We start from the raw sequence: 22,845 nt of genomic DNA on the forward strand, positions 1-22,845 counted from the left end.
TTTTTTTTTTTTTTTTCTTCCTAGGAGGAAGACTTATCCTTAGAAACAGGAGCTAACAGGAGCTTTGCCTTCCTGTCCAATGGAGAGCTGAAGCCCTTTGTCCTTACTGCATCATCCCACTGTGCTCTCACCAGCTTCCCACCCTGACCTGGCTCCTTCTCCATCCCCCAAAGTCCATCTGATGTCCTGGAATCATGCCTGGCCCAGTGCTGTGGCCACAGGGGCAGGAGAGGATGACAGCCAGGCCAGAGCCAGCTGGGCACCAGTAAAACCCCTGACTGGAATCTTAAAAAAACATATGAGAGAGATGGGGAAGGTTTTGCATTTCAATGTGGCTTGTTCTGATAACAGAGAAAACTCAGCAGGTCCTCAGCCAGCCACAGAATGCTCAAAACACCCACAACAGACACAGCATGGCCTTTTATCAGACTGAAAAAGTGCTGACCTCCCTTCACTTTATCTAAAAAGACACCTCCAGAGGTCACTTACCAGAGAAGGCAACAGGAAGAGCCACACAAACATGTTATGCTTCAGAGTGGCTTTTCTGACATAAATACCTTGTGTGAATCCCCTGCCTGACCCAAAACCAAGCAAGATGCATGGGGCCAGCTGACAGAGAGCACCCAGAGAGCATCTCCCAGCATTTCCAGCTCAACAAGCCATCCTCCCTGGGGTCAGCCTCTGCCTGGGCACAGGGAGCCAGCGCAGCACCAGATCAGGCCTTTCCCCTTGGAATTTCCCAGCTTTGGGTGTACAAGAGTGGGGTCTGGCTGGGTTTGAGCTGGGAGATATCCATAATACCAGTCTGGAGGAAAGTGCTTTGTGAGAACATTGTGATGGGAGGATGCAAGAGCCAGGAACACCAACCTGGACAGAGGCTGAGGGTTGGGAGTTGTCCTGGTTTAGGGCAAATCTGGGAGAGAATCTCCAAAGGGGCCCCTCCAGGAAGCAAACCCACACAGCCCCTTCTCCTAGCCAGTTTGGGAAGGATTCCCCAGAGAGAAATGGAAAGAACCTGTTTATTTAACAGGCACAGCACCCCCAGCACACACAATGAACAATACAGGGTGACACCACTCTGTCACTGCTCTGAAAAAGATGACAAATTCAGAAAGTCTCTCTGGGGGTGGTCGCTCTGTTCTCAGTCCCTGCTGTGCTGGGGCAGCTGCTGCAGCCACAAGGTGCAAACTCTCAGTGTTCCCAGGGCCCAGTCTGGAGCAGGCTTGAGGGGTTCCAAAAAAGGGAAAGGAGAAACAGTCCAGGAAGAAATTTGGACTGTTTAGCTAAACTAACTAATGAGCAGAAGCAAGGACAAGCAGAAGCAAAGCAGAATCAAGAGTGAGAGCAAAGCAAAAAGCAAGAGCAGCAACATGCACTGCCCTGTCTCTGTATCCTGCCAGCCATGGGGGAGCGGCTGATAACAAAACCAAAACAAAACAAAACTTTCACTCTTCAGAGCCAGTCTTGAAGGCACAGAACATGATATCCAGCGTGAACAGAACACACAACTGGGGATACAAGCATCATAACCTCACCCTAGAACAGGAGTGGTCAGCCCCAGATCTTTGGCCAGGAGGTTCCCAGGCAGCAGAGGGCCTTTCCTTTCACACCAGCACCAAAAGCATCACAAGCTGAACCTGCAGGCAGCAAGGGATTGCATTTCTTCTCCTCTTCCCCAGGAATCACAGAGTCTTGGAAGAGACCTTCAAGATCATCGAGCCCAACCTCTTCCCTTACACCTCAACTGAACCCTGGCCCCCACTGCCACACCCAGGCTTTGTTAAACACACCCAGGGATGGGGACTCCACCGCCTCCCTGGGCAGCCATTCCAGAACTTTATCCCTGGAGTTCTCTTGGTGCCACAGCTCTGAAACCACCCAACAGAGCTCACCTGTCCCTTTCCCCAGGGAGAAGGCAGCACAAATGTTTTTCACTGAGAGCTGGCAGGTATTCCAGCCTGCTGTTTCCCTGCCTTTGGGCTCTGCTCCTCTTTACCCACTCCTGAGGGGAATACAACAGCTCCTCCCTGTGCAGGTCACCCAGCAGGGTGAGAAAGAGCTCTTGATTTCATGGACAAGTATTTATAAGAAGCTCGTGCTGGAGCCTGTGCTTCACCTCCCTGTTTTATTTTTAATCTCTGTTTCATGGAGCTCAGACAATTCTTTCAAGGTTCCCATGAATGATCTTTATCCCTTCTGCAGCTCATTCCAATTCTGTGAATAAAATCCCTGGGTGGCCCTGAAAGAAGAAGAGAAAAAGGATGACATTTGAAGTGAAGTAAGAAACTAAAAAGAGAACATATTTTTGAGGAAAACTCACAATTCTAACACCAGCAAACCATAAACAAGTGTGTTTGGCATCTGCAGATCCCAAAACCCTGTGCAGGGAGAGGTAAATAAGAGATGAAGGGGGGGTTATCTGCAGTTCATGGGCAGAGGGACTGGGGGGTCTAAGGAGGGAAAATCTGACCTGCACATACAATTTGTGTCTCTCTCAGGGCAGGGGAGTGACCTTGAGGTCAGCCTGAGCACAGCAGTGATGACACAAGCACAGAGCACAGGAAAGCTGCCAGAAGCAGAGATCCTGACCTGCCCTACCCCAGAGAGCCTCCAAGCCCCATTTTTAACTCTTTTTCCAGGCAGGGAGGGACCCTTTCCACAGGCAGTTTTGGGGCATTTCTCTTCTTCTTCATCCACTCCTATAGCGGGAAAGCTCATTTCATTTCATGAGCTGAGGGTCCTTCCACACTCCTGCATCCTCATCATGCCCCCCACTCTTGACCAATTTTCGTCCTCTTGAATCAACCAGTGCTCAGCCCAGTCAAAGCAATGTGGCTACAAAGGATGGTTTATTGTCCAGGCAGGGTCTGAAATTCGCGTCCCTCCCCACTCTGACACGGAACAGGAGGGTGTTTGTGATGCTGGGGCCATCCCTGCTTCACTCCTGCCTCTCCCACCGCTCCGGGAGGGAAGAGCAGCTGCGAGGAGGGGAAGGATGCGCTGCCTCAGCCTCACCCGGCTGCTCCTCGGCGTGGCAACACTCCCCCTTAGCGGCAGGAGAGGAGAATAAGCCTTCAAACCAGAAATAACTCTAAAGGAGGGACAAAACCAGCTCCTGGCTCACTCAACACGGCTCTGCCTGGGTGTTAATCCAGCTGCATTGCCACGGCGTGGGATTGGAAAAAAATGATACCTGACATCCAGAGAGGGGGAAAAGATTTCCTTCCACAGAATTCACAGAATGACCAGGTTGGGAGACACCTTCAAGATCATCAAGTCCAACCCAGCCCCAACCCCTCACCCAAACCCTGGCCCCCAGTGCCACATCCAGGCTTTGTTAAACACACCCAGGAATGGGGACTCCACCACCTCCCTGGGCAGCCATTCCACAACTTTATCACCCTTTCTGTAAAAGCTTTTTCCCAGTCTCCAATTGTGACAGTGTTCACAGGGGTCTTAGGATGAGGGAAGAGATGTAGATCTGACTCCATGCTTCAGAAGGCTTGATTTATGTTAAATCAAGCCTTTGTTAAAGGCTTACGTTAAAACGTTAAAACGTTAAGACTACACTAAAAGAATAGAAGGGAAAGTTTCACCTCAGAAGGCTAGCTAAGATAAGAATAGAGAAGCAAGAATGATAACAAAAGCAGCTGCCTCAGACTCTCTGTCCGAGCCAGCTGACTGTGATTGGCCATTAATTACAAACAACCACATGAGACCAATCACAGATGCACCTGTTGCATTCCACAGCAGCAGATAACCATTGTTTACATTTTGTTCTTGAAGCCTCTCAGCTTTTCAAGAAGAAAAATCTTTAAAAAAAGATTTTCATAAAAAGTTATCTGCAACATCCAGCCTGTATTTCCCTTGGTGCAGCCTGAGGCTGTGTGCTCTGGCTGTGTCAGTGCTGCTGCAGACAGAGCCCAGCCCCAGCTGAGCACAGGCACCTTTCAGGAGCTGTGAGAGTGATGGGGGCAGCCCTGAGTCTCCTTTTCTCCAGGCTGAGCACCCCCAGCTCCCTCAGGGCTTCCTCACAGGGTTTGTGTTCCCAGCCCCTCTCCAGCCTCATTTTCTCCTCTGGGTGTGCTCCAGCCCCTCAAGGTCCTTCCCAAACTGAGGGGCCAGAGCTGGACACAGCACTCAGGTGTGCCCTCACCAGTGCCAGGTACAGGGGCAGAATGAGCTCCCTGCTCCTCTGGCCACACCACTCCTGATCCAGACCAGGAGCCCTTGGCCTTCTTGGCCCCCAGGACACTCTGCTGGCTCATGTCCAGCTGTCTGTCCAGTGCCCCCAGGTCCCTTTGTGCCTGGGCACTGTCCAGCCACACCATCCCCAGCCTATAACATGCAGGGTGTTATTGTGGCCAAAATGCAGGACTGGGCCCTGGGATTTATTAAACTTCATCCTGTTAGACTCTGCCCATCCATCCAACCATTCCAAGTCCCTCTGCAGAGCTCTTCTATCTTCCAACAGATCGACTGTCGCAGACATCTCTTTATGAAAAACCCTTTCCTTAGGATTTTTCCTCCTGAGAAGCTGAGAGGCTTCAGGAACAAAATGTAAACAATGGTTATCTGCTGCTGTGGAATGCAACAGGTGGTTCTGTGATTGGTCTCATCAGAGTTGTTTGTAATTAATGGCCAATCACAGTCAGCTGGCTCAGACTCTCTGTCCAAGCCACAAACCTTTGTTATCATTCCTTTCTATTCTTAGCTAGCCTTCTGATGAAATCCTTTCTTCTATTCTTTTAGTATAGTTTTAATATAATATATATCATAAAATAATAAATCAGCCTTCTGAAACATGGAGTCAGATCCTCATCTCTTCCCTCATCCTTGGACCCCTGTGAACACCATCACAATCGACCCACACTCCCAGCTCAGTGTCATCGACAAATTCACTAAAGAAAGCCTCAATCCCCTCATCCATCCCTTGCCATGAAGGATGCTGGGTGCAGCCCCGAAGGCAGAGCAGGGTGGGTTTTGCAGGAGGGGTCAGGCAGTGTCCCCAAACATCTCCTCAGGATCATGGGCTGGGAGGGAACCACGGGGCAGGAGCCATGGCATGGAGGGCTCCAGGGAGCTGCAGCTGCAGGGATTATTAGGCAGAAATTAATCTGTAAAGAAAACTTAGCAACAGTTAGAGCAAATATTGATTTTGTGTTTGTCTGCTTGCACAGGGCCTGAGAAATGGCAGATTTAGACATTAACTGGGCTGTTCTGGCTTAATTCAAACCTCGATATACACTGACCCTGGGAATAGACCAGTACATCAGCAGAACTGAATTTAAAATTTCTATTTTTTTTTCTCTTATCTGGTCCTTTTCTGCAGATCTGACAGCAATTTTGGCACCTGTTACCTCCTGTGCAATTAGAGATAACTCTATTTTCACAGCCAGGCACTGGGCTCTCCCTTCCCCAATGGACTGAATTAAGCAGTTTCAGCAGCCCAGTGCCCCTGGCTGAACTCAGAACTGGGCACAGCAGAATGGCACCAAAACCCAAAAAACAACCCCAAACCCCATCTTTAAAGACATCACTGTTGTACAAGGCATCCCATTCCCTGGGCTGGCTGCCTTGCTCAAAGTCAAAGCTTTGAGTGAACTTTCCAAAACTGAACAAATTTTGAAAAAATCTAAGGGGGATTAGGAATGCAACATCTATTTATTTTCCTATAGCATCTATTTAGAATTTTGGGAAAACAAAACCAAACATAAAGCATTTACAATCACAAACCTGCTATAAAGTATTAGATTTGCCTTTCACAAGCTGTTCTGGCCACTGCCAGCCACACTGGTACAGGCCAGAGACTGCCCATGGCCAGGGGAGGTGACCCTGTCCTTGTCCTTTAGGTAGTTTTGCTGAGTCTTTTTACACCAGGGGTTTTAACTCCCTGAAATTTCTCATTCCTGACATCTTCTCAGTGGAAGCATTTATTTCCTCATCCTGGACCCTTTGGTTTCCACAGGAAAATGTTTTCCCCTGACCTAGTACCATATTTTAATATTTGATTATTCTGTTCAGGCAGAGATGAAGAACTGCAGTTTTCTCACTCCAGAAACAGGGGCAGGCAGGATTTTAAGTTTTCAAAGCACAGTTACTTTCCTGTCCAGCTGCAGCCAGCCCTTAGCACAAGTGGTCTCCATCTCTTGCAAAATTCAGGAGCTCCTCAGCTAATCCTCAGCACTCTAGCCCAGCTAGAATCATCCTTTTAATTTCCCAAATCTCTAAACCCACAGGTTAGAGTGACAAAAAAAGCACATGGGAAATTCTACAAGGTTATTGCTGAGCAAGTACTCAATAAAAACCATAAGCAAAGGCAGGAGAGGAAGCACTTTGCTGCTGTCAGTAATCCCCAGGATCAAAGAATTTTTTGGCAAAGCAGAAACCCTGGACCTCCCCACCTCAACCTCAGCACCCTCTTGCACTCATCCCAGGGTTCTTTCCTGCACTGAGCAGTGGTAAAGCCCATGGAACATTACTGGGGTGTAACCAATTAATATTGAGCTATTAATGATGCTGTAATGGAGAAATTCCCCTACTCTGTCACTAAGGAGCCATCAGAGGTCAGCAGGGCAAGGCTGGCTTGCAGCAGGAATTGCAGCCAGGCCAGCAGGGTCTCCTGCCACAGCTGCCAACATCTGGAGAACTCCACATCCCAGGAACACCAACATGGATCCCATGCCCACAGAGCCTTTGCTTTGCCAGGGCTGGTTCCCTTGCTGAGCCTCGTCATTTGTCTTTTTCTTGTATTTCCTTCAAATACAAGAAATGCCCAAAATACGAAGAATTTCTCTGTTCACCACTTGCATTCCTCCAGGTCAGATATCTCTCCCCATGGGTGTGGAACGAAAAGAGTCCCCTGTGAGCAACCTGCTGTTTGCACAGGCTTTAGCAGAATTAGCTGTGAAAACGAGATAAAAAGGTGTGAAATCCCTCTGAGCAACAGAAAGAGCCCAGCAGCTGAGAGCCTTTGGAGGGACACACAGCAGCTCCCACACTGCTGACCATGGAGCTGTGTGAGCTCAGTGCTCCTCAGCCACACCAGGCTCCATCCAAAGTAAGATTGCCAATAAAACAACATGGATCTCCTTTTTTTAATCTCCTTACTCCGTTATTTTTACCCTTCCCAGCTGGAAACAACATCCTGTTAGCAGTCAGGGCACTGCCACAACCCAGGAGCTCTGGCTATGATATTCCCTTCCCACTCCTGGTAAAAATCCTTTAAAAATCCCTTTTAAAAAACCTTTTTCCATGTCTGGACTCAACCAGAGAGTCATCTGATCTGTTGTGGAATGCAAACTACCAAAAGACAAACTTTAAAGTCAAGTAGAATATGGAGTTTGTACAAGAAGCTGGGCCATGGGAGGGGATTCCTCCCACACACTGCCAATGCTCATGGAACACTTTCATCCTGGTCTTTCATTTAAAGCTAAATTAAACATCAGATTTCCCTCTGTGAATGAAGGTTGGGCCACTTTGTGTCACTGCACAGGCCTCAAGGGACATCACCCAGGGACGTGGAGCTTCAGACTGGGAGGGGTCTCCAGCTCCAGCCCAGTAACTCCACAGCCAGCACAGAGTTCAACTTCCATGAGATTTTTACTGGAAAGAAAGCAGAGCATCCAAACTCACAGGAAAAACAAAGTGCAGTCTTTTTTACCTCACCAATGTTGATTCCTGGGCCCCAGGACAGCCAAACCACACTGGCAACCTCAATACTAGAAGCAGCTCCCTTTTCCAGTTAAAAGCTAATTCTTTATTTTACTCATCAATGATGCCAGACCTTGGTATTTTTCTGCCCCTTGAGCTTTCTCCACAAACATTCTGCAGTACAGGACAGCCTGCACTGCCTGGATTTACAGCCTCAGAGAAGCAGTTTATTCTGTCTCATCCTCCTCCAATTTGGGGGCAGCTCTCAAACAGAGGGGCCAGGCTCACAGCCTGATTTATCCTGCAGCAGCCCCTGCCTGCTCAGAGCTCCAGGAAGGAATTGCAATTGCAGGCTTGGGTTTGTGTAGGCACCAGTGCAGGAACAGCCCAGCCCACCAAAGCCCCAGCAGAGAGGGATGGGTTTATGACAATTTTTCTTAAAATAACACCAGAATGGGAGCAGCTAAAGCCAGGCTTTCAGACAAGTGGTCCCAGCTGTCTTTCCAAAGCAAACACTGCAAGACCGAGAAACAGAAATAAAAATTACTTCATGGATTTGCTCTGGCCCTGAGCTTGTAAAAATGAAAAATTAGCTGGGTTTCTAAACCTCCCTCATTTCCCAGGATCCAAGGTTTTATTAACAAGTTTGTCAGCAAGGATTTTTTGACTCTATTTCCAGCATAAGCCATAACCTGAAAGGAGATTTGTACAGCCCAGCTCTGGTTTTGCACCCTGGGGTGGGCACATCTTTGTTCTGTGCACAGCCCCAGGCAGAGGCAGATCTGCCAGGCTGGCTTTGGCCATGGAAAGAACATCACAGCTCACCCAAAAATCTCTTCCTGTTCTGTCGAGCTGCTCTGCAGTTTTCCCAACACCTTTCCAATTGCAAAGTTAATATGTTGCTAAAATCCCAACATTCCATCCTTGGCCACCTCAAACCAGGGCAGTGCTACTGTTCCCACACTGGAATAGCTACATGGTGCAACTTTAGTCTCCAAAGCAAGGGCAACAGAAAGGCTCTGCAACATCACACACTCCTGCTGCTCTTCTCCAGCCTCTGCAGAAATCACAAATCTGACTTACATAAAGTAGCCAAAACTTCAGAACAGCTGATGAAACTCAGAGTGTGTGTGTGTGGGGAGAGCATCCCTTCTCCCTGCTGAGAAGCCAACAGGAATTCAACACCTTTCCAAGACAAAAAGCAAAGAGCCCCCACAAACCCCAGCACTTTGCTGCCTTCCCCCAGTGCTGTGAGGCAGAGGCAGAGTCCAAGGGATGTGAGCACCATCATTTATTGGAAGAGGGAGCACAGTCGTGGGGAGAGGCCCCTGCTGGAGCCATGGCAGCACAAAGCAGCCCCACAGGGAGCAGTGGCTCCAGGCACAGCTCACCCCATAGCACCACAGCCTCCCTCCTCCTTCTCCAGCCCAGGGGACACTCCATCCCCTGGGGAAAGCCAGGAGAGACACTCAAGGCATGCAGAACCTTCACAAAGTCATTGCTGAGGTACCAGAGCAGCAGCAGGAATCCAGGGATGCTGGGAGGTCAGTCTCCAGCATCTGCTGCTCCAAGGTGCAACACAGCTGCTGCTTCCAGTTCTCCAGAACTCAGGTCTTGCAGAGAGAGGTCTTGCTGTCAGCTCTCCAAGCCTCCCTTGTTTGCCTTTCCATAATGATCCCAAAGCTTGCATTCCACACACTAGCCAGCAGTTAGCCCCATTTATTACAATGTAGATCTACCTGGGAACTGAAGGGGAAAAAAATCCACTCCCATATACTAAAGGTCTGGCAGAAGATAATTTTTCCTGTGGTTCCCCCTCCACTTATTAAAAAGGTTTAAAAAATAAGATTAGAAAGCAAAACAATCCTTCATGATAAGATTAAGGTCCTTGATGTGTGACTCTGTTTCAATGTGCCCAAAAACTGTCGAGCTTTCTCCTGCATGAAGAGTTGATCTCGAGTTCCACCACAGGCCACTGCTTTCCAAGCCCTGGTCATCTGCAGAGGGAAGAGAAAGGATGTGTACAACACAGTCAAGGCCAAGGACAAACATCTTGTGATATCCTGTTCTAAAAGACTGAAAAAATAAATAAAACTAGCAAGGAAAATAAAACTTCAGAAACCATCTCACAGCCAGGAGGAACTTGCCCACTACCAGTTACTCCTCACAGCTGAGGTGGCAATTTCTGGGGTTTAGGGTCAGCAGTTTCCCAGGTGAGTGCTCCGCTTCAAGACAATCCCTTTCAGGGCTTTCCCTTACTTGCCTCAAGACAAAAACCCCAAAGCACAAACCTATTAAAATTCAGTGCCCTGAAGATATTCCAGAATGATAGAAGGAATTCAAGCACAGCTTTGGAGTTTATTGCCAACCAGTTCAACTCCAACAGGAGCTGCTGGGTCCCAGGTCTGTTTTGATCCAATGCCATCCTCAACAGCAATCTGGTGCCTTCAGTTTCAGCACAAAGGAGAAGCCAAAACCCAGGAGTGATTCAGTCTCTGCATGCAGAAAGGACACCCATGAGTGTTTCTGCACTCCAGAAAAGCCCCTGAGGATCTCCTGGTAAATGCCAGGACACAGGCAATGCCCTGAACTGGAAATACCTGCACTGCAGAGAACCAGGGCTCCAGTGTTGGCCACAGCAGGAATGTCCCACACAGCCCCAGAGTGGCTTTGGGCCCACTGAGGCTCAGCCCAGAGCTGGATCAGCTTCCTTAACTAAAAACTGCCTGCCAGCAGCACCAGAGCAACACAATAAATCCCCAGAGGCAGCAGCAGCACAGACTGCCCTGCTGGCTGTGGGCAGAGGGATTTCACTGCACACCTGTGCTCTGTCACCACAGCAGCTGCCTCCCTGTCACCCCCAAAGTTTATTTATACAGAGCCATTAGCTCTCAGAGCAACACAACCCTGGAGAGGACAGGAGGAGAAATGGAAGTGCTTAAGAAGGGTTTATTTTGGGAAGGAGGAGGAATTACTCTGGCTGAAGGGTATTTATTTGTCAGAAGAAATAGGTTTCACAAGACAGCTCTAATGCAGGGACAGATCCCCACTCACTGCAGTTTTCTGAGGACAACCCTGCACCTTCCTGGGATGGGTAAACACCATCACAGAAGCTCCTAGTTGCAGTTTAACCCCCCCAACAAGGATGGCACATGTTTCCATCCCCACTGAAGCTACCAGAGACCTCAAATGACTCAATCCAAGTAAATACCTACAAAATTATGGTCCAAATTTCCATACACTTAGACTTTATCTAAACCCAGCTAATAGGGACACCCCTCTATGAATGCATCCTGCCTGTGAGTGAAGGCTGTAGAGAGATCTGTTTATGCCCCAGAGGGCACTTGTAGGCTGCTGTGACTCCAGCACAGCTGTGCAGAGCTGAGGAGCAGAGCTGCTGTAACAGCACCAACCTCAGCACAAGGTACAAGGTGTCACACTGCCACTGGAGCTCTGTACTGCCACAGGGTCAGGATAAAGCAGGATAAAGCCAGCCTATGTTGCCTAAGGCACACAGCCTTCCCCACTACCCAGAAACACCCTAAAAAACACAGGGGTGGGAAATACCTTCCTGTTTAACCTTTATACAGCACTTCAGAGTTGCTCTGCCCTGAAAAGCAGAAAAAGATGAGCTTGCTGCTGTCCACTCAAGGAGTGCCCACTGGAAAAAGGAAGGTTTACTTTACTGCTAGAGCAGTCATCCAAGTTCCTTTCTGGGTGAGGATTTCCATGAGAAAATCCAGGGCTAAACATGCTGAGCAGTGTTGCAGTGTTTAATTCCAATAGAGCAGGCCACAGCTGTGTGTTTGAGGAACATAAAATGACACCTCTGGCTCAGCATCTCCCAGCCTTGGTGTAAAGACAGCCCTGACAGTGCAGGGATGCCTGGGCAGCAGTTCAGAGCTCCATCCCTCACTCCTCAAGGGACAAGGGCTGCACTGCCAGATAAACCCTGCCCGGGAGAGCAGTGGCTGCTGCAGGGCTTACCGGTTCTGGTGGTCTGAAATGGCTTGGCATTTTCCTGTAGGACATTTTCTCTGGCTGCACTTGCACAAAGGCTCTGTTGAGCAAACCACTGTCATTCTTCCTGCTCGAGGAGGACAGGTTCAGGGACCTTGACAGGAAATTCACAGGCTGCACCAGGAGAAAAAGTGTAAGGAAAGAAGAAATCCAGCCCTTCATCCCCATGGGCTGTTCAAAGGCAGCTCCAGGCTGCTACTGCTGCTTTGCAGAGTTTTTTCAGAGCAGAGCCTGCTCTGAGCACACAATCCCTCACCTGGGCTCTTTTGAAACACACGGTTTTGGGTAGGGCAGGCAGGTTTTGTGTCAGGTCTTCATCCACAATGTCCAGGGCCAGAGACTTCCGGACCTTCTTGATTGGGCTCCTGCGCAGCTGGGGAATGCAGGGACACCAGTGTCAGCACAAAGCCACCCTGCAAAGGCCACCCTGAGGGCCCACCAAGGCCACAGCACCCCAGTTCTGAATGGCACCAGCACTTCAGGGGGAAGATGTGTGCAGTCTTCCCCACCACAGGGCACAGCAGCTTACAGCGCTCCCCTCCTGGCATCTTGGGCCATCAGTTTAGAGTTGGAGCTTTTAGTAAGAAGGGGAGGCCACCAAGAATTTGAGACTTTTCATGCCATCCCACAGCCTTCTGAGAGCTCAACATGCCCCAGGTGCTCCAAGTGTGCCAACAAGCCTGAGCTCAGTATAAACCAGCACACTACAGGAGGTACTTTAAGCAGGTCTTAACCTCAGGCACCTCTTGCTGATTAAAAGAGAACAGCCACAGGGCTAAAAGCATTTTGGCACCTATAGCAGGATGAATAAAACCAGCCAAAACACTCCTTAAGAGCACAGGGCAGCTTAGCAGCTGATATGGAGCACAGCCAGCTCACCCCTTGTTTCCTTTTCTGTTTCTCAGGCTTCACATCATCCTCGATGATGAGTTCAATGCCAGCTTCACTTCGGAGCACCTCCTTCAAGTCTTCTTCCAGGTGAGGGGTCTGGGGCTGGGGGGGAAAGGCAGAGAGAGCACCAGGCAGTCAAAATCTCTGTGCTGGGCAGGCTCACAAGCATTCCCCTCAAGGGACAATGGGGTCAGAAGAGCCCACAGAGGGAGGACAAACACAAAAACTATTTGCTTCCCAGCTGGAAAAGATATGACAGGTTTTCTGCTAGCCTGATGGATTTATAGGATCTATCCAGGTGCAGTCCAGGTGCAGGGACTTATCAGCTGAACCCCAGTGTGCCATCAGGGACCTATGTGCACACAAGGCCTGGGAGATCCAGCTCCTCAGGGAGCCCTAGGCAGATCATTTCCCTGTTCCTCAATCCAAACACTGCAGCCTGATGCAAGGCAGCTTTTGGCATTTTTAGTTAGTTCACAGAAGATCTAAAAGTCCTGCAGCTCCTTACAATGAAATGATCACTGTGACAATGTCCCCTTCACCCCTCCCCTCTCAGCCTGGCACTACCAAACTGCCCTTTGTTCTGGCACAGATAAGAGTTTGCTCACAGCCCTGCCCCAACCTTCCCCAACCCTGTGCCTCATTTGCATTCATCAGCCCCACAAGGCACAGCCCTGCCCAATAATTACCAGAGGTCTAATTGGTCCATATTTCTCCAGGGCATTTTTGAAAGGTGTGGGAGTGTGAGGTGTGTTGTCCACCACATATGTCTGATCTGGTGTGACAAACCTGGGAGCAGAGAGGGAAAGACAAGAGATCAGACAGGCTGTAACCCACACAAGGCCACAGCCCAGCCAGCAGCTGAGCACAACAGAGGTCACTGGTTGTGCCCACAGTGAGCTTGGACACTCACTCCCTGCAGCTCAGAGAAGAGTTGTTTTGGGGGAGAAAACAGTGATTTAAGGAAATCCCCAGCCTGTCTTGCACCTTTCTCAGTAATACCATGACAAGTACTGAGAGCTGTGTCTGAGCTGGACCAGACTCCTGTGTGGGAAAGGGAGGACTTACGCTAAGTTCTTCTGGAGCAGAGGGGTCTTGTCCCTGTGCAGTGGGGTGGTGACAATCACCTTCTGGCTGCACACAGGCGTGGAGGTCAGGGAGGGGTTCTCCAGTTCTAGTGTATCCTGTTTGCTCCAGAAGTTCAAGAACTGCACAGCACAGGAAAGAAAAATTAAAGACACTCAGTCTCAAGCAGCCCAGCATTGCATCCCAAGCCATTACTTTTCCTTAAATATGAGGGAAACCCTGAAGTAGAAACAACCCTCCCAAACCTGTGGGGGTTACAGGCTCACAGTTCTGTAAATGGATACACAAAAGTTGCCAGAAGGTGCCTCACACCAATAAAGATTATACACTTCCCATAAAGCTGATACAACTATCAGAGCTACCAGTTACAGAGTAAAGAGAATCTCTCCTTGCACTGGTAATCCCAGCTCACCCAACTCAGGCTGGCAAACATGAGGGAAGTCCATGTAACACAAACTGTACAACTTAACAGGTCTTGCACTGAGCTGTCTTCAGCTTAAATATGAGAAAACAGCAAGCTGTATTAGCTATTCTAGGGTTTGACTTCCCAGCAGCCAGTGAGGGACAGCTCTGCTCCCATAAGGAACAGTGTTTGTACCAAAGAGGCTCTTGGAAGAAAAAAACTGTGTTTGTGACATTCACTGATGGCTGAAGCTCAGCTTGAGGCAGGGCATGCACTTTTGTCTTCTCAGACTCACTCCACACATTCCTGCTTTTCACACTCTGCAGAGCTGGACATTATGGGACCTGCTCTGATTTCTTCTTTGTGCTGGGCTTTCATTCAAGGTCCTCCTGAACCTGCATTTTGGACTCTCCTGTGGTGCCTCTCCCATGTTTTCTGCTGCAGAAACAGCAGAAATAAAGGCCTGGAAGGTACAGCTGGGGAGGGTCTGGACAACAGAGTTGCATTGGGAACTGTGCTGGAGAATGCAGCAGCCTTTATTTTGATTTATAGACACAACTTCACCCCTTCTACATTAGACACTCGTGGGTCTGACCACCACAGTGCTCCAAGGTGATATGTGTTGGAGACCACATGTGAAGGCAATGTGGGAGTCACAGCAAAGGCTGAAAGATCCTGAGCCCCTTTTGCAACAAAGGCCAGGAGCATTTCCATAGACACAGAAAGACAGATCTGCACAAGGTGTTTGTTTGCAGTTCAGTCACACAGGCTGGGCAGCAGATAGGGAAAGCAAGTTTACACTAGTGCCACTCTGCTGCCCACAGCTGGGGCAGCAATACCCTGGGGACAGCAGCAGTGCCCTGGGGACAGCAGCAGTGTGCTCTCCATCACACCCTGGTATGCAAGAGAGGGCTCCTTCCTCATGATGTGCCCTGCCCCTCAGACAGGGTAGCTGGGCTTTCTTAAAGCTGCAGTCACTCCCAGATGGAGACACAGGCTGCTGCTCCCACAGGAAGGGCAGCACTGAAGAGAAGCAGTGCCAGAAACCAGCTCTGAGGCTTCTTTTAGTGCAGGAACACACTCTGCACACCGGCACAGCCTCACTCAAGGCAGGAGGAGCACAAAGCTGGCAGAGCTGATGGGCATACATGACATTAGGGCAAGAAGATACCTGAGATGGAGAGAAGGGCAGTGTCTTTACAGGGGTGCCCTTGGGCGTCATGCTGTTGCAGGAGTCCAGGAAGGACATGCTGGTGCTGGTGACGTTCTCTGTGACAGGTGAGAGGGAGATCTTCCTCTTCTTCTGCCTCTTCAGCACCGAGGGCGGGGTGCCAAAGCTGCCCTCAGCGTGGGGGGAGATGGGGATGAGCTCTCCCTTGCTGCTCCTGCTCAGGTCAGAGATGGTGTGGCCATCCAGGCGGTACTCTGTGACACTGGGCAGTGCCGGGGCCGCCTCACCAGGTGCTGGTCTGGCTGGGCTGGCACTGCCACTGCTGCTGCCAGCCAAGGGCTCCTCAGGCAGGTCAAACTGGGTCAGGTCACACCACCCATCTGGGTCCTGCACACAAGGGAAAGCGTCAGCAGCAGCCCAGGGTGGCAGCTGAGCAGACAGACTGGTGAACTGGGAGGTGAAATAAGTTGGGGAGTGAGATGGCACCAAGCTTTGGAAGGAGCCTGGGCAGGGACAGCTCAAGCCCTGCTCTCCTCTGCCACAGCAGAGCAGGGATCTGGCCCAGCTGAGAGCTGCTGCTTGTGCACAGGGCAGCTTTTTCTATTTATGCAAAACTGGTTTCCCTGTTTGGTTCACAGCACAGCTGCACAAACAGCTGCACCCCCTCAGACAAAGGACAAAAACAGCTGGGCAGAGGGCTGGGGACAGGGACTGAAGGAAGAACTATCACCCAAGAGCAACCCACAGTCTTGGGCACACCTGTAGAACTGGGCACAGGGCTCTGGTGTAACCTGCACAGCTGAAAGCAGATTAAAACTAACCAGACCAGTTCAGAAGTGAGCTGCTTCACAGCTCCACCCCAGCAGCAACACCCAGCACCAAACAAGCAGGCCCCAAGGGCCCACAGATGTGTTGCTCAGCCTCAGGCACACCATCTTGCTATACAGAGGCAAAGTGACTCCTTCATGCCTCAGGCAGGCTGAGGGCTGCAGAGGCAACTTCCCTCTGATGGCAGCAAAGTGCCCTGTAGATTTTAGCCAGCCTCCCACCCTGGTGTGCCTCTGTCACCCAGGCGACCTCAGCACTGCTTGACTGGCTGAAAATAACTAATTTCAGTGAAGCTCCCTCCATTGAAAGCAAATGGTTGCAGTTATGCCAGTGTGAAGGGGTCTGTCCTGCATAGTACAATGGGCTTGGCTTATTCCCAGTCTGTCCTGTCCTACCCACCCCAGGACAGGACAGAAAGGGCAGTCAGTGAGCATGGGCCTGAACCATTGCAAAAAGGAGAGCTGGGCACACTCTGGCTGACAAAGAAGGGCTGGAAATCAAGTCTGCCAGCACTTACAGCCTCCCACACAGGCAGAGCCCATGCACAAGGATATCCAGCTAGGAAAAGCTACAAGCCCACAGCAATACTGGCAGAGCTGGAAAGATCTAATCCAGCCCTGGAAGAGAGACAGGGGCAGGCTGCATGGCAGTGACTGACCCAGTCCTCCTCAGGGTGATGATCAGGGGGATCCAGTAAGTTCACTCAAACAAGAGGGGTAAGGATAACACCCTAACAGTAACTGGAGGAACAAAGGTCCGTTACTTACAGATTCAATCATATCCAGAGCTTCACTGAGGGCTGGGGCACAAGCTGGGTACAAATAGTTGGCAGCTTCAACAACCCATTTGTATGGTGATTCCACCAATGAAGTGCCATCCTCGGGCACTGCATCATCTGGGGTCCCCTCCACGTTCTGCTCTGCCACTTCTGCAGCTGGCAGCTCCAAGGGCAGCTCCTGCACACCTGTCACTTCCTCATCACTGACATCTTCTTCCTTTATTTCAGAGACATCCACTGGCCAGTTTGGCAGGACATTCTTCACACAGACAAAGAAAGACCAGACATCAGCAGAAAGCAAGGGAACAGTGTCAAATCTTGGGGACAGAGAGCACCTGGACACATTCAGCTTTGCCCACCCTCCTACCTGCCACTGGGTTTGTTTCACATCCCCATTCTCCCTCACTGCTTTGTCCCATACACTGCCTAAGGAGTCCATGCAACATAATGAGCACAGGACTCTTTAATTGAAGATTTCATTTAACAGTGTCCCAGGAGAAAGTTGTACTTAGGCTGAGCATGTAGCACTAGTTCTGTTTCCTATTTATCAGGAGCCTGCCTTCAAAAACTACATGCTATCTTCATGAAAACAATCACTGGGTGTACTTCCCTGCTTCCTTTTCTAGAGGAAAGGAACACAGTATCTCTTCACCCTGCTCCCACACATACACTGTCTGGAGCAGCCTCCTCCTCTCACCAGCAACAGCACAATGAATATTCAGGGTCTAAGACAGACTTGATGCTGGGATTGGCAAGGTAACAGCTCTAGCAGACTGTTGTCCTCTGCCTGGATAACACACTCAGTCTCCTGGAGAGAGAGAGTTGGGAGGCTGGGGAAGGCACAGACTGTCCATGCAGACACCAGGTGTGGAAAAGGCAGCGAGAGGCAGCAGAAGGGTGGATGAAGAGCTCCAGAATGCATTGGCAGGGCAGGGACTGACCCAGCTCCAAGTGCAGTACCTGGCTCTCAGCTGTTGTCTGACTTTGCTTCTCCTTGTTATCCACCTCCACCAGCAAGTACAGAGACTTGGACTCCTTGGTTTCATTGAGGAAACCTCCCGTGTCCACCTTCCTCTTGATGGTGGAGTTCCAGTGATTCTTCACAGCATTATCAGTCCTGCAGAGAGAGCAGAAGGGAGCAAACCATCACTTGCAGCAGCTCCACCACCCTGCCCAGCCCCATCCCAAGAGCCTAACACACAGATCTGCCAGCAGGGAAGGCAGCAATGAGCAAAGGGGTCCTACCTCCCAGGCAGCAGCTTGGCAATCTCTGCCCAACGGTTCCCCAGGACCTTGTGGGCCTCAAAGATGATGCGATCCTCCTCCTCTGTCCACGAGGACTTCTTCACCTCAGGGTTCAGGTGGTTGTGCCAGCGCTCCCGGCACTGCTTCCCCAACCTCCCTTTCAGGTGCTTGGCTATCAGGGTCCACTGCTTGGTGCCATATTTTTTAACCAGTTCAATCACCTTTGGAGAGAGTGGGAGGGAAATAAGGAAATGGAAAAAAAAGGAGGGGAAGGTCAGTGCAGTCATCTTCAGGCTTTGCTCTTTGCCTTTCCTGGGACCAGGTAAGGGCAGACAAAGGAAGGCCCCTTTGGAGGACAAGCTGGAGGGAGCCAGCAGGGCTATCAGGTGTTCCAACCCTCATGAGAGCAATAATTCTGCCAAATTTCTGTAGGAAGCTGCTTCCATGCAGACATTTTGCCACAGGGCACCTGTGAATGCAGATGACCCCTGACAGAAGATGGGGTGGAGACTGGCAGGTGCCCAGATGTAGAAACACATTCCCATTTCTGAGCAAGGGCCAAGTCCCACCTGCTCCAAGGCTCCTCTGCCCTCCCTACTTGCAAGGACCTGGCTGTGTGACAACTGTCCCCATCATTGTGGTACACCCAAGACAGACAAGGCTGCAGCTCCAAGCCCTGACAGCACCAGGACACACAGGGAGATATTTAAATTCACTTCAGAACCATCCACTTTGCCTCTTATCCTCCACCCAGGGCTTTGTCACTTCTCCCAGAGCCCCAACACAAATATTTCTGGGCACTGAATCCACTCTGGGCTCCTAAAATATGCAGAGCACAGTCAGGATGAAACAATCTGCAATGTTCAACCACCAAAATCCTGGCTGAGGAGTTCTCAAAGAACATTTCTACCCTGACCAGCTGTGCTGAGCTGAAAGGTGCAGGTAGAAGTGATGCTCATGTAACAAATGTCCCTGCTGCAGACTCTTGCCTTTCAAGCATAGAAAAATGGACCAAAGATGCAAAACTGAGGCCAAGGAGCTGGGCAAAGCAATGAGGAGAGAGCTGGAGCCCAGCCTGGCCAGGATGGGTAGGCTGGCAGTCAGGACAAGGCAAAGGGAAGGGGAAAGCAGGCAACAACTGCTCTGCTGTAAGAGCAGGGAACAACATCAGGAGAAGCTTCCTTAGGGCTTGACAAATCATAATGGGACCAAAAGGGAAAGAAGCTGGGGAGCAGGAGTGTTACAGAGAATCTGACAAACTAAGATGCTCTGTACCAGAAAACCTTGGTAAAATTGGGATTTCACTCCAACTTTTCTTAAGTACAGATGATGAGTCTGTCTGAGCTGGCCCCTCTTGGCTGACTCTGGATTCAGCAGAGAAACAGGCTCACAGAAGTCATGATTCACCCAGCCAACCTCAGACATCCACTCCAGCCTGCCTACAGTGGCACAGGAAATGCCAGTTTTATTTTCTCTTAGATCCAACCTGGCCAGGCCAGGTGGAGACCTGCCAGCAGGCAGATGAATTAATTCCCTTTTCAGCTCTCTCTCCCTTGGCAGCACTGTACTGTAGCAGCACTGTGTGAAAGGGGGAAGGTGTTTACCTGGAGGGGCCTAGATCACATCACATGACATCTCAACCATGGCTGCCTGAGCTGCTCAGGGCAGGACAGACAGAGCTGCTCTCACAGGTACCCACCAGGGAGAACAATTAACACACAGTGTGCAACACCTGAGGAGGGGTCTGACAACCCCACCCTCTCTGCAGACAAAGACAGTCCAACACTCTGATCCTCTCAGCCCTGACTTACCTTTTGATCCTCCTCTTTGGTCCACGGGCCCTTAACCAGGTCTGGATTCAACACCCTGAGCCAGCGGTACTGACACTGCTGGTCACTGCGGTTCTGGGAACAGCAATGGGAACATTCTGGTGTCAGACCAGGGGCTCCAGAGGCCCAGAAACCTCCCAAAGTGACAGCAGACCCCACACAGCCAGGCTGTCCCACAGAACACCTGCACAAGCACACAGAGAACACAAATGGAGGTCCTGGGCCCAGGGCACCAGACACAGGGACAGGAACCTCAATTTCTCACCAACAGACTCACCATGGGAAACCTTCTATACAAGAAGGTCCCCCTGCCCTGAAGCAGCCCCATTTCACAGCTTGGAGCCATGAAGTCAGAGCAGAGTCAGAAAAGAGTCCCACTGCACAGACACAGGGAAGAAGCAACATGCAAACACTGGAATTGATTCCCAGCTGGGCATGGGGTCACTCACAGGAAAGTGGCTGGCCAGGAACTTCCAGTCATTCTGCCCATAATGGCTCACTAACATCTTCAGCTGCTCATCCTGCAAAGGACAAAAACATCCACTTTCAGATACATTGAAAACACACACCACAGGGCTGTTGACATTAAAAGAACAAGTTACATATTTTGAACTGTCAAGGTTTTGTTGGCATTGTGTGCTCAGGGGAGGAAGGCAGCTCACAACAGTGTTTAGCAGCCCTCCAGTACATGGAGGCCAACTGGAACAGACTGGTTCTGAGCTCTGTACTAGGACAAGCTCATACATTAAGTACAAAACAAGAGCTCAGCTCTGTTCCTTTACAATCTGGTTCAAACCCTGTGGCAAGGGCCTGTTTAGCCAGCCCCAGAACACTCCTGACCAGACAGCCCATCTCCCAGCCCAGCCACTGGTTTTGTCTGGCCAGGAAAGCTGACTGATCGAAGCGTATCACCACCTGCACAGTGCTCTTCTTTCAGTGCCACAGGACTCTACAGCATTTCTTTTGTGATCCCTGCTATAGCCTGGGTATGCAAACTCCCACAGCTCACAGAAAGCCTGTTAGAGACATCCTTATCTGTGAGCTCTGGATAATTCAATAATGAAATTATTCCCTGCCCAACAGGAGCCCAAGGCTTTGATCCCTCCACAAAAGTCACCTTTCTTGGTGTTCTGACCCAGCTGTAGTTTTCACACAGCACAAACTGATAGTGAAACTGGGAGGAAGGAAGAGAATATCCCAGTTAACTTCAGGCTCTCAGCCAGGATGACTAAGCCATAATCCCAAGTGTCAATGCTCCAGAAAAAGGAGTACATTTCCACTGCACATTTCAGCTCATTGGAGGCCTCAGCCCTCATCTGGACTCCTCTGTGCTCACAGGAGTGCTGCAGGCAGTGGTGTTTCACTCAGTACTCACAGGCTTAAGTTAAAAATGTTTGAGCTCTTGCTCTTCAGGCTGCACTTCAAAACTCCCCTGAACCTCTGAGCCTCATTCAGGCCTGAGCTCAGTATAAAAGACACAAGGTCCTCTCCAGGAGGAGGTGAGATCATGGCCAGCAGGTGAGGGCTGGGGTGGAGTCACCCAAGCCCAGGGTGCCATGTCAGAGGCACCCTGACATGACACCAAAGCACCTCTCTCGGAAATGTCAGGCTTTCGCTCACCTCTTCTGGTGTCCACTTGACTTTGCACCTGCCATCCCGCTGCTCCGGCACATCCAAATCCGTGTCCTGGTAATGCTGCTCATCCTGGTCTTCGCTAGGGGGGAATAAAGGAAAATTATCATCTCTACCTGATAAAAAAAGCAGGAGAGGGAGCAACTTCCACTACACAGAGCAGAGCTCCAGATCTCCCCCTTCCAGCACCGAGCCCCAGCCTCACCGACACCCACCCACACAGTCCAGACTGAAAGGAGATCCTCCACTTTAGGCGCCAGCTGGAAAGTTTTATTCTGCCCAGAGCAGGGGAAAGAGTATTTCTTTCCATTTCTTTCCCTTCTGTCCCTCGGGGTGGGCTTTGCATGGGGGCACCCAGGCACAGCTCAGCAGCTGGCGCAAAGGGGCGCGGGGATCGGTGCGGGCAGCGCCGCGGGGCTCCCGCTCGCCCCCCGCTCCCGAGCGGGCAGAGCCGGGGCGCTGTCCCAGCGCGGGTACCGCGGGGCCGCCGCCCTGCATCCCGCTGTCCGGCCGGCGAGCGGGAACGGGGCGGCCGGGAGGAGCCTCCGGCGGCTGGGAGCGGGCACGGGCAGCGGCGGCCCGGCGGGGCCGGCACTCACCCGCGGGCGCGGCGAGCCATGTCGGGCCGGGCCGCGCTGAGGGCCGGGCGCGGGTCCGGAGCTGCGGCGCTGGCGGCGCTTTCCTATCTCGCGCCAACGGCGCTCCCCCCGCGCGGGGCCGGGCCGCGCATGCGCGCCGCGCATCCCGCCCGCACAAAGAGGCGCGCGCGGGAGGGCGCCCGCCCGCCCCGCCCTCTGCTCCCTCAGGGAGCGGGGACACGGCATACACACCTGATACCCCGCATCCAGCCCGGCACCGAGCCGGGACATCCCGCATCCACCCTTACACTGACCCAGGACACCCGGCATCCAGCCCTACTGCGAGCCGGGACGCACCGCATCCATCCCTACATCGAGCCGGGACACCCTGCATCCACACCTGACACCCGGCATGCAGTCCTACACCGAGCAGGGACAACCTGCATCACCCCTACACCGAGCCGGGACACCCGGCATGCACCCTTATACCGAGCCGGGACAACCCGCATCGACCCCGACACACCGTATCCACCCCTACACCGAGCCCTGACAACCCGCGTCTATGCTTACATGCTTACACCGAGCCAGGACACCCCACATGCAGCCCTGACACCCTGCATCCACCCCCACACCGAGCCAGGACATCCCTCATCCAGCCCTGACACCAAGCAGGGACACAAGGCAGGAACATCGCACATGTTACAGAACCACAGAATATTCCAGGCTGGAGG

The 22,845-nt window shown here is 51.2% G+C and overlaps 1 protein-coding gene across 1 annotated transcript; it reads right to left on the reverse strand.

Annotated features, from left to right (window-relative positions):
- Nucleotides 1–8,326: 8,326 nt before the first annotated feature.
- On the reverse strand, nucleotides 8,327–22,229 carry MYBL2 (MYB proto-oncogene like 2). The gene is made up of 14 exons (XM_058814826.1): nucleotides 22,136–22,229; nucleotides 21,525–21,618; nucleotides 20,354–20,425; nucleotides 19,887–19,979; nucleotides 18,076–18,296; nucleotides 17,791–17,947; nucleotides 16,820–17,089; nucleotides 15,225–15,611; nucleotides 13,633–13,772; nucleotides 13,254–13,353; nucleotides 12,553–12,666; nucleotides 11,930–12,046; nucleotides 11,641–11,787; nucleotides 8,327–9,650 (listed from the first exon to the last, which is right to left on the reverse strand). Exons 1-14 carry the CDS (start codon nucleotides 22,153–22,155, stop codon nucleotides 9,522–9,524), a joined length of 2,061 nt encoding a protein of 686 aa, XP_058670809.1. The 5' UTR covers nucleotides 22,156–22,229; the 3' UTR covers nucleotides 8,327–9,521.
- Nucleotides 22,230–22,845: the final 616 nt, after the last annotated feature.

This window comes from Ammospiza caudacuta, chromosome 15, assembly GCF_027887145.1.
Source record: "Ammospiza caudacuta isolate bAmmCau1 chromosome 15, bAmmCau1.pri, whole genome shotgun sequence".
In the NCBI taxonomy this organism is placed as follows: Eukaryota; Metazoa; Chordata; class Aves; order Passeriformes; family Passerellidae; genus Ammospiza; species Ammospiza caudacuta.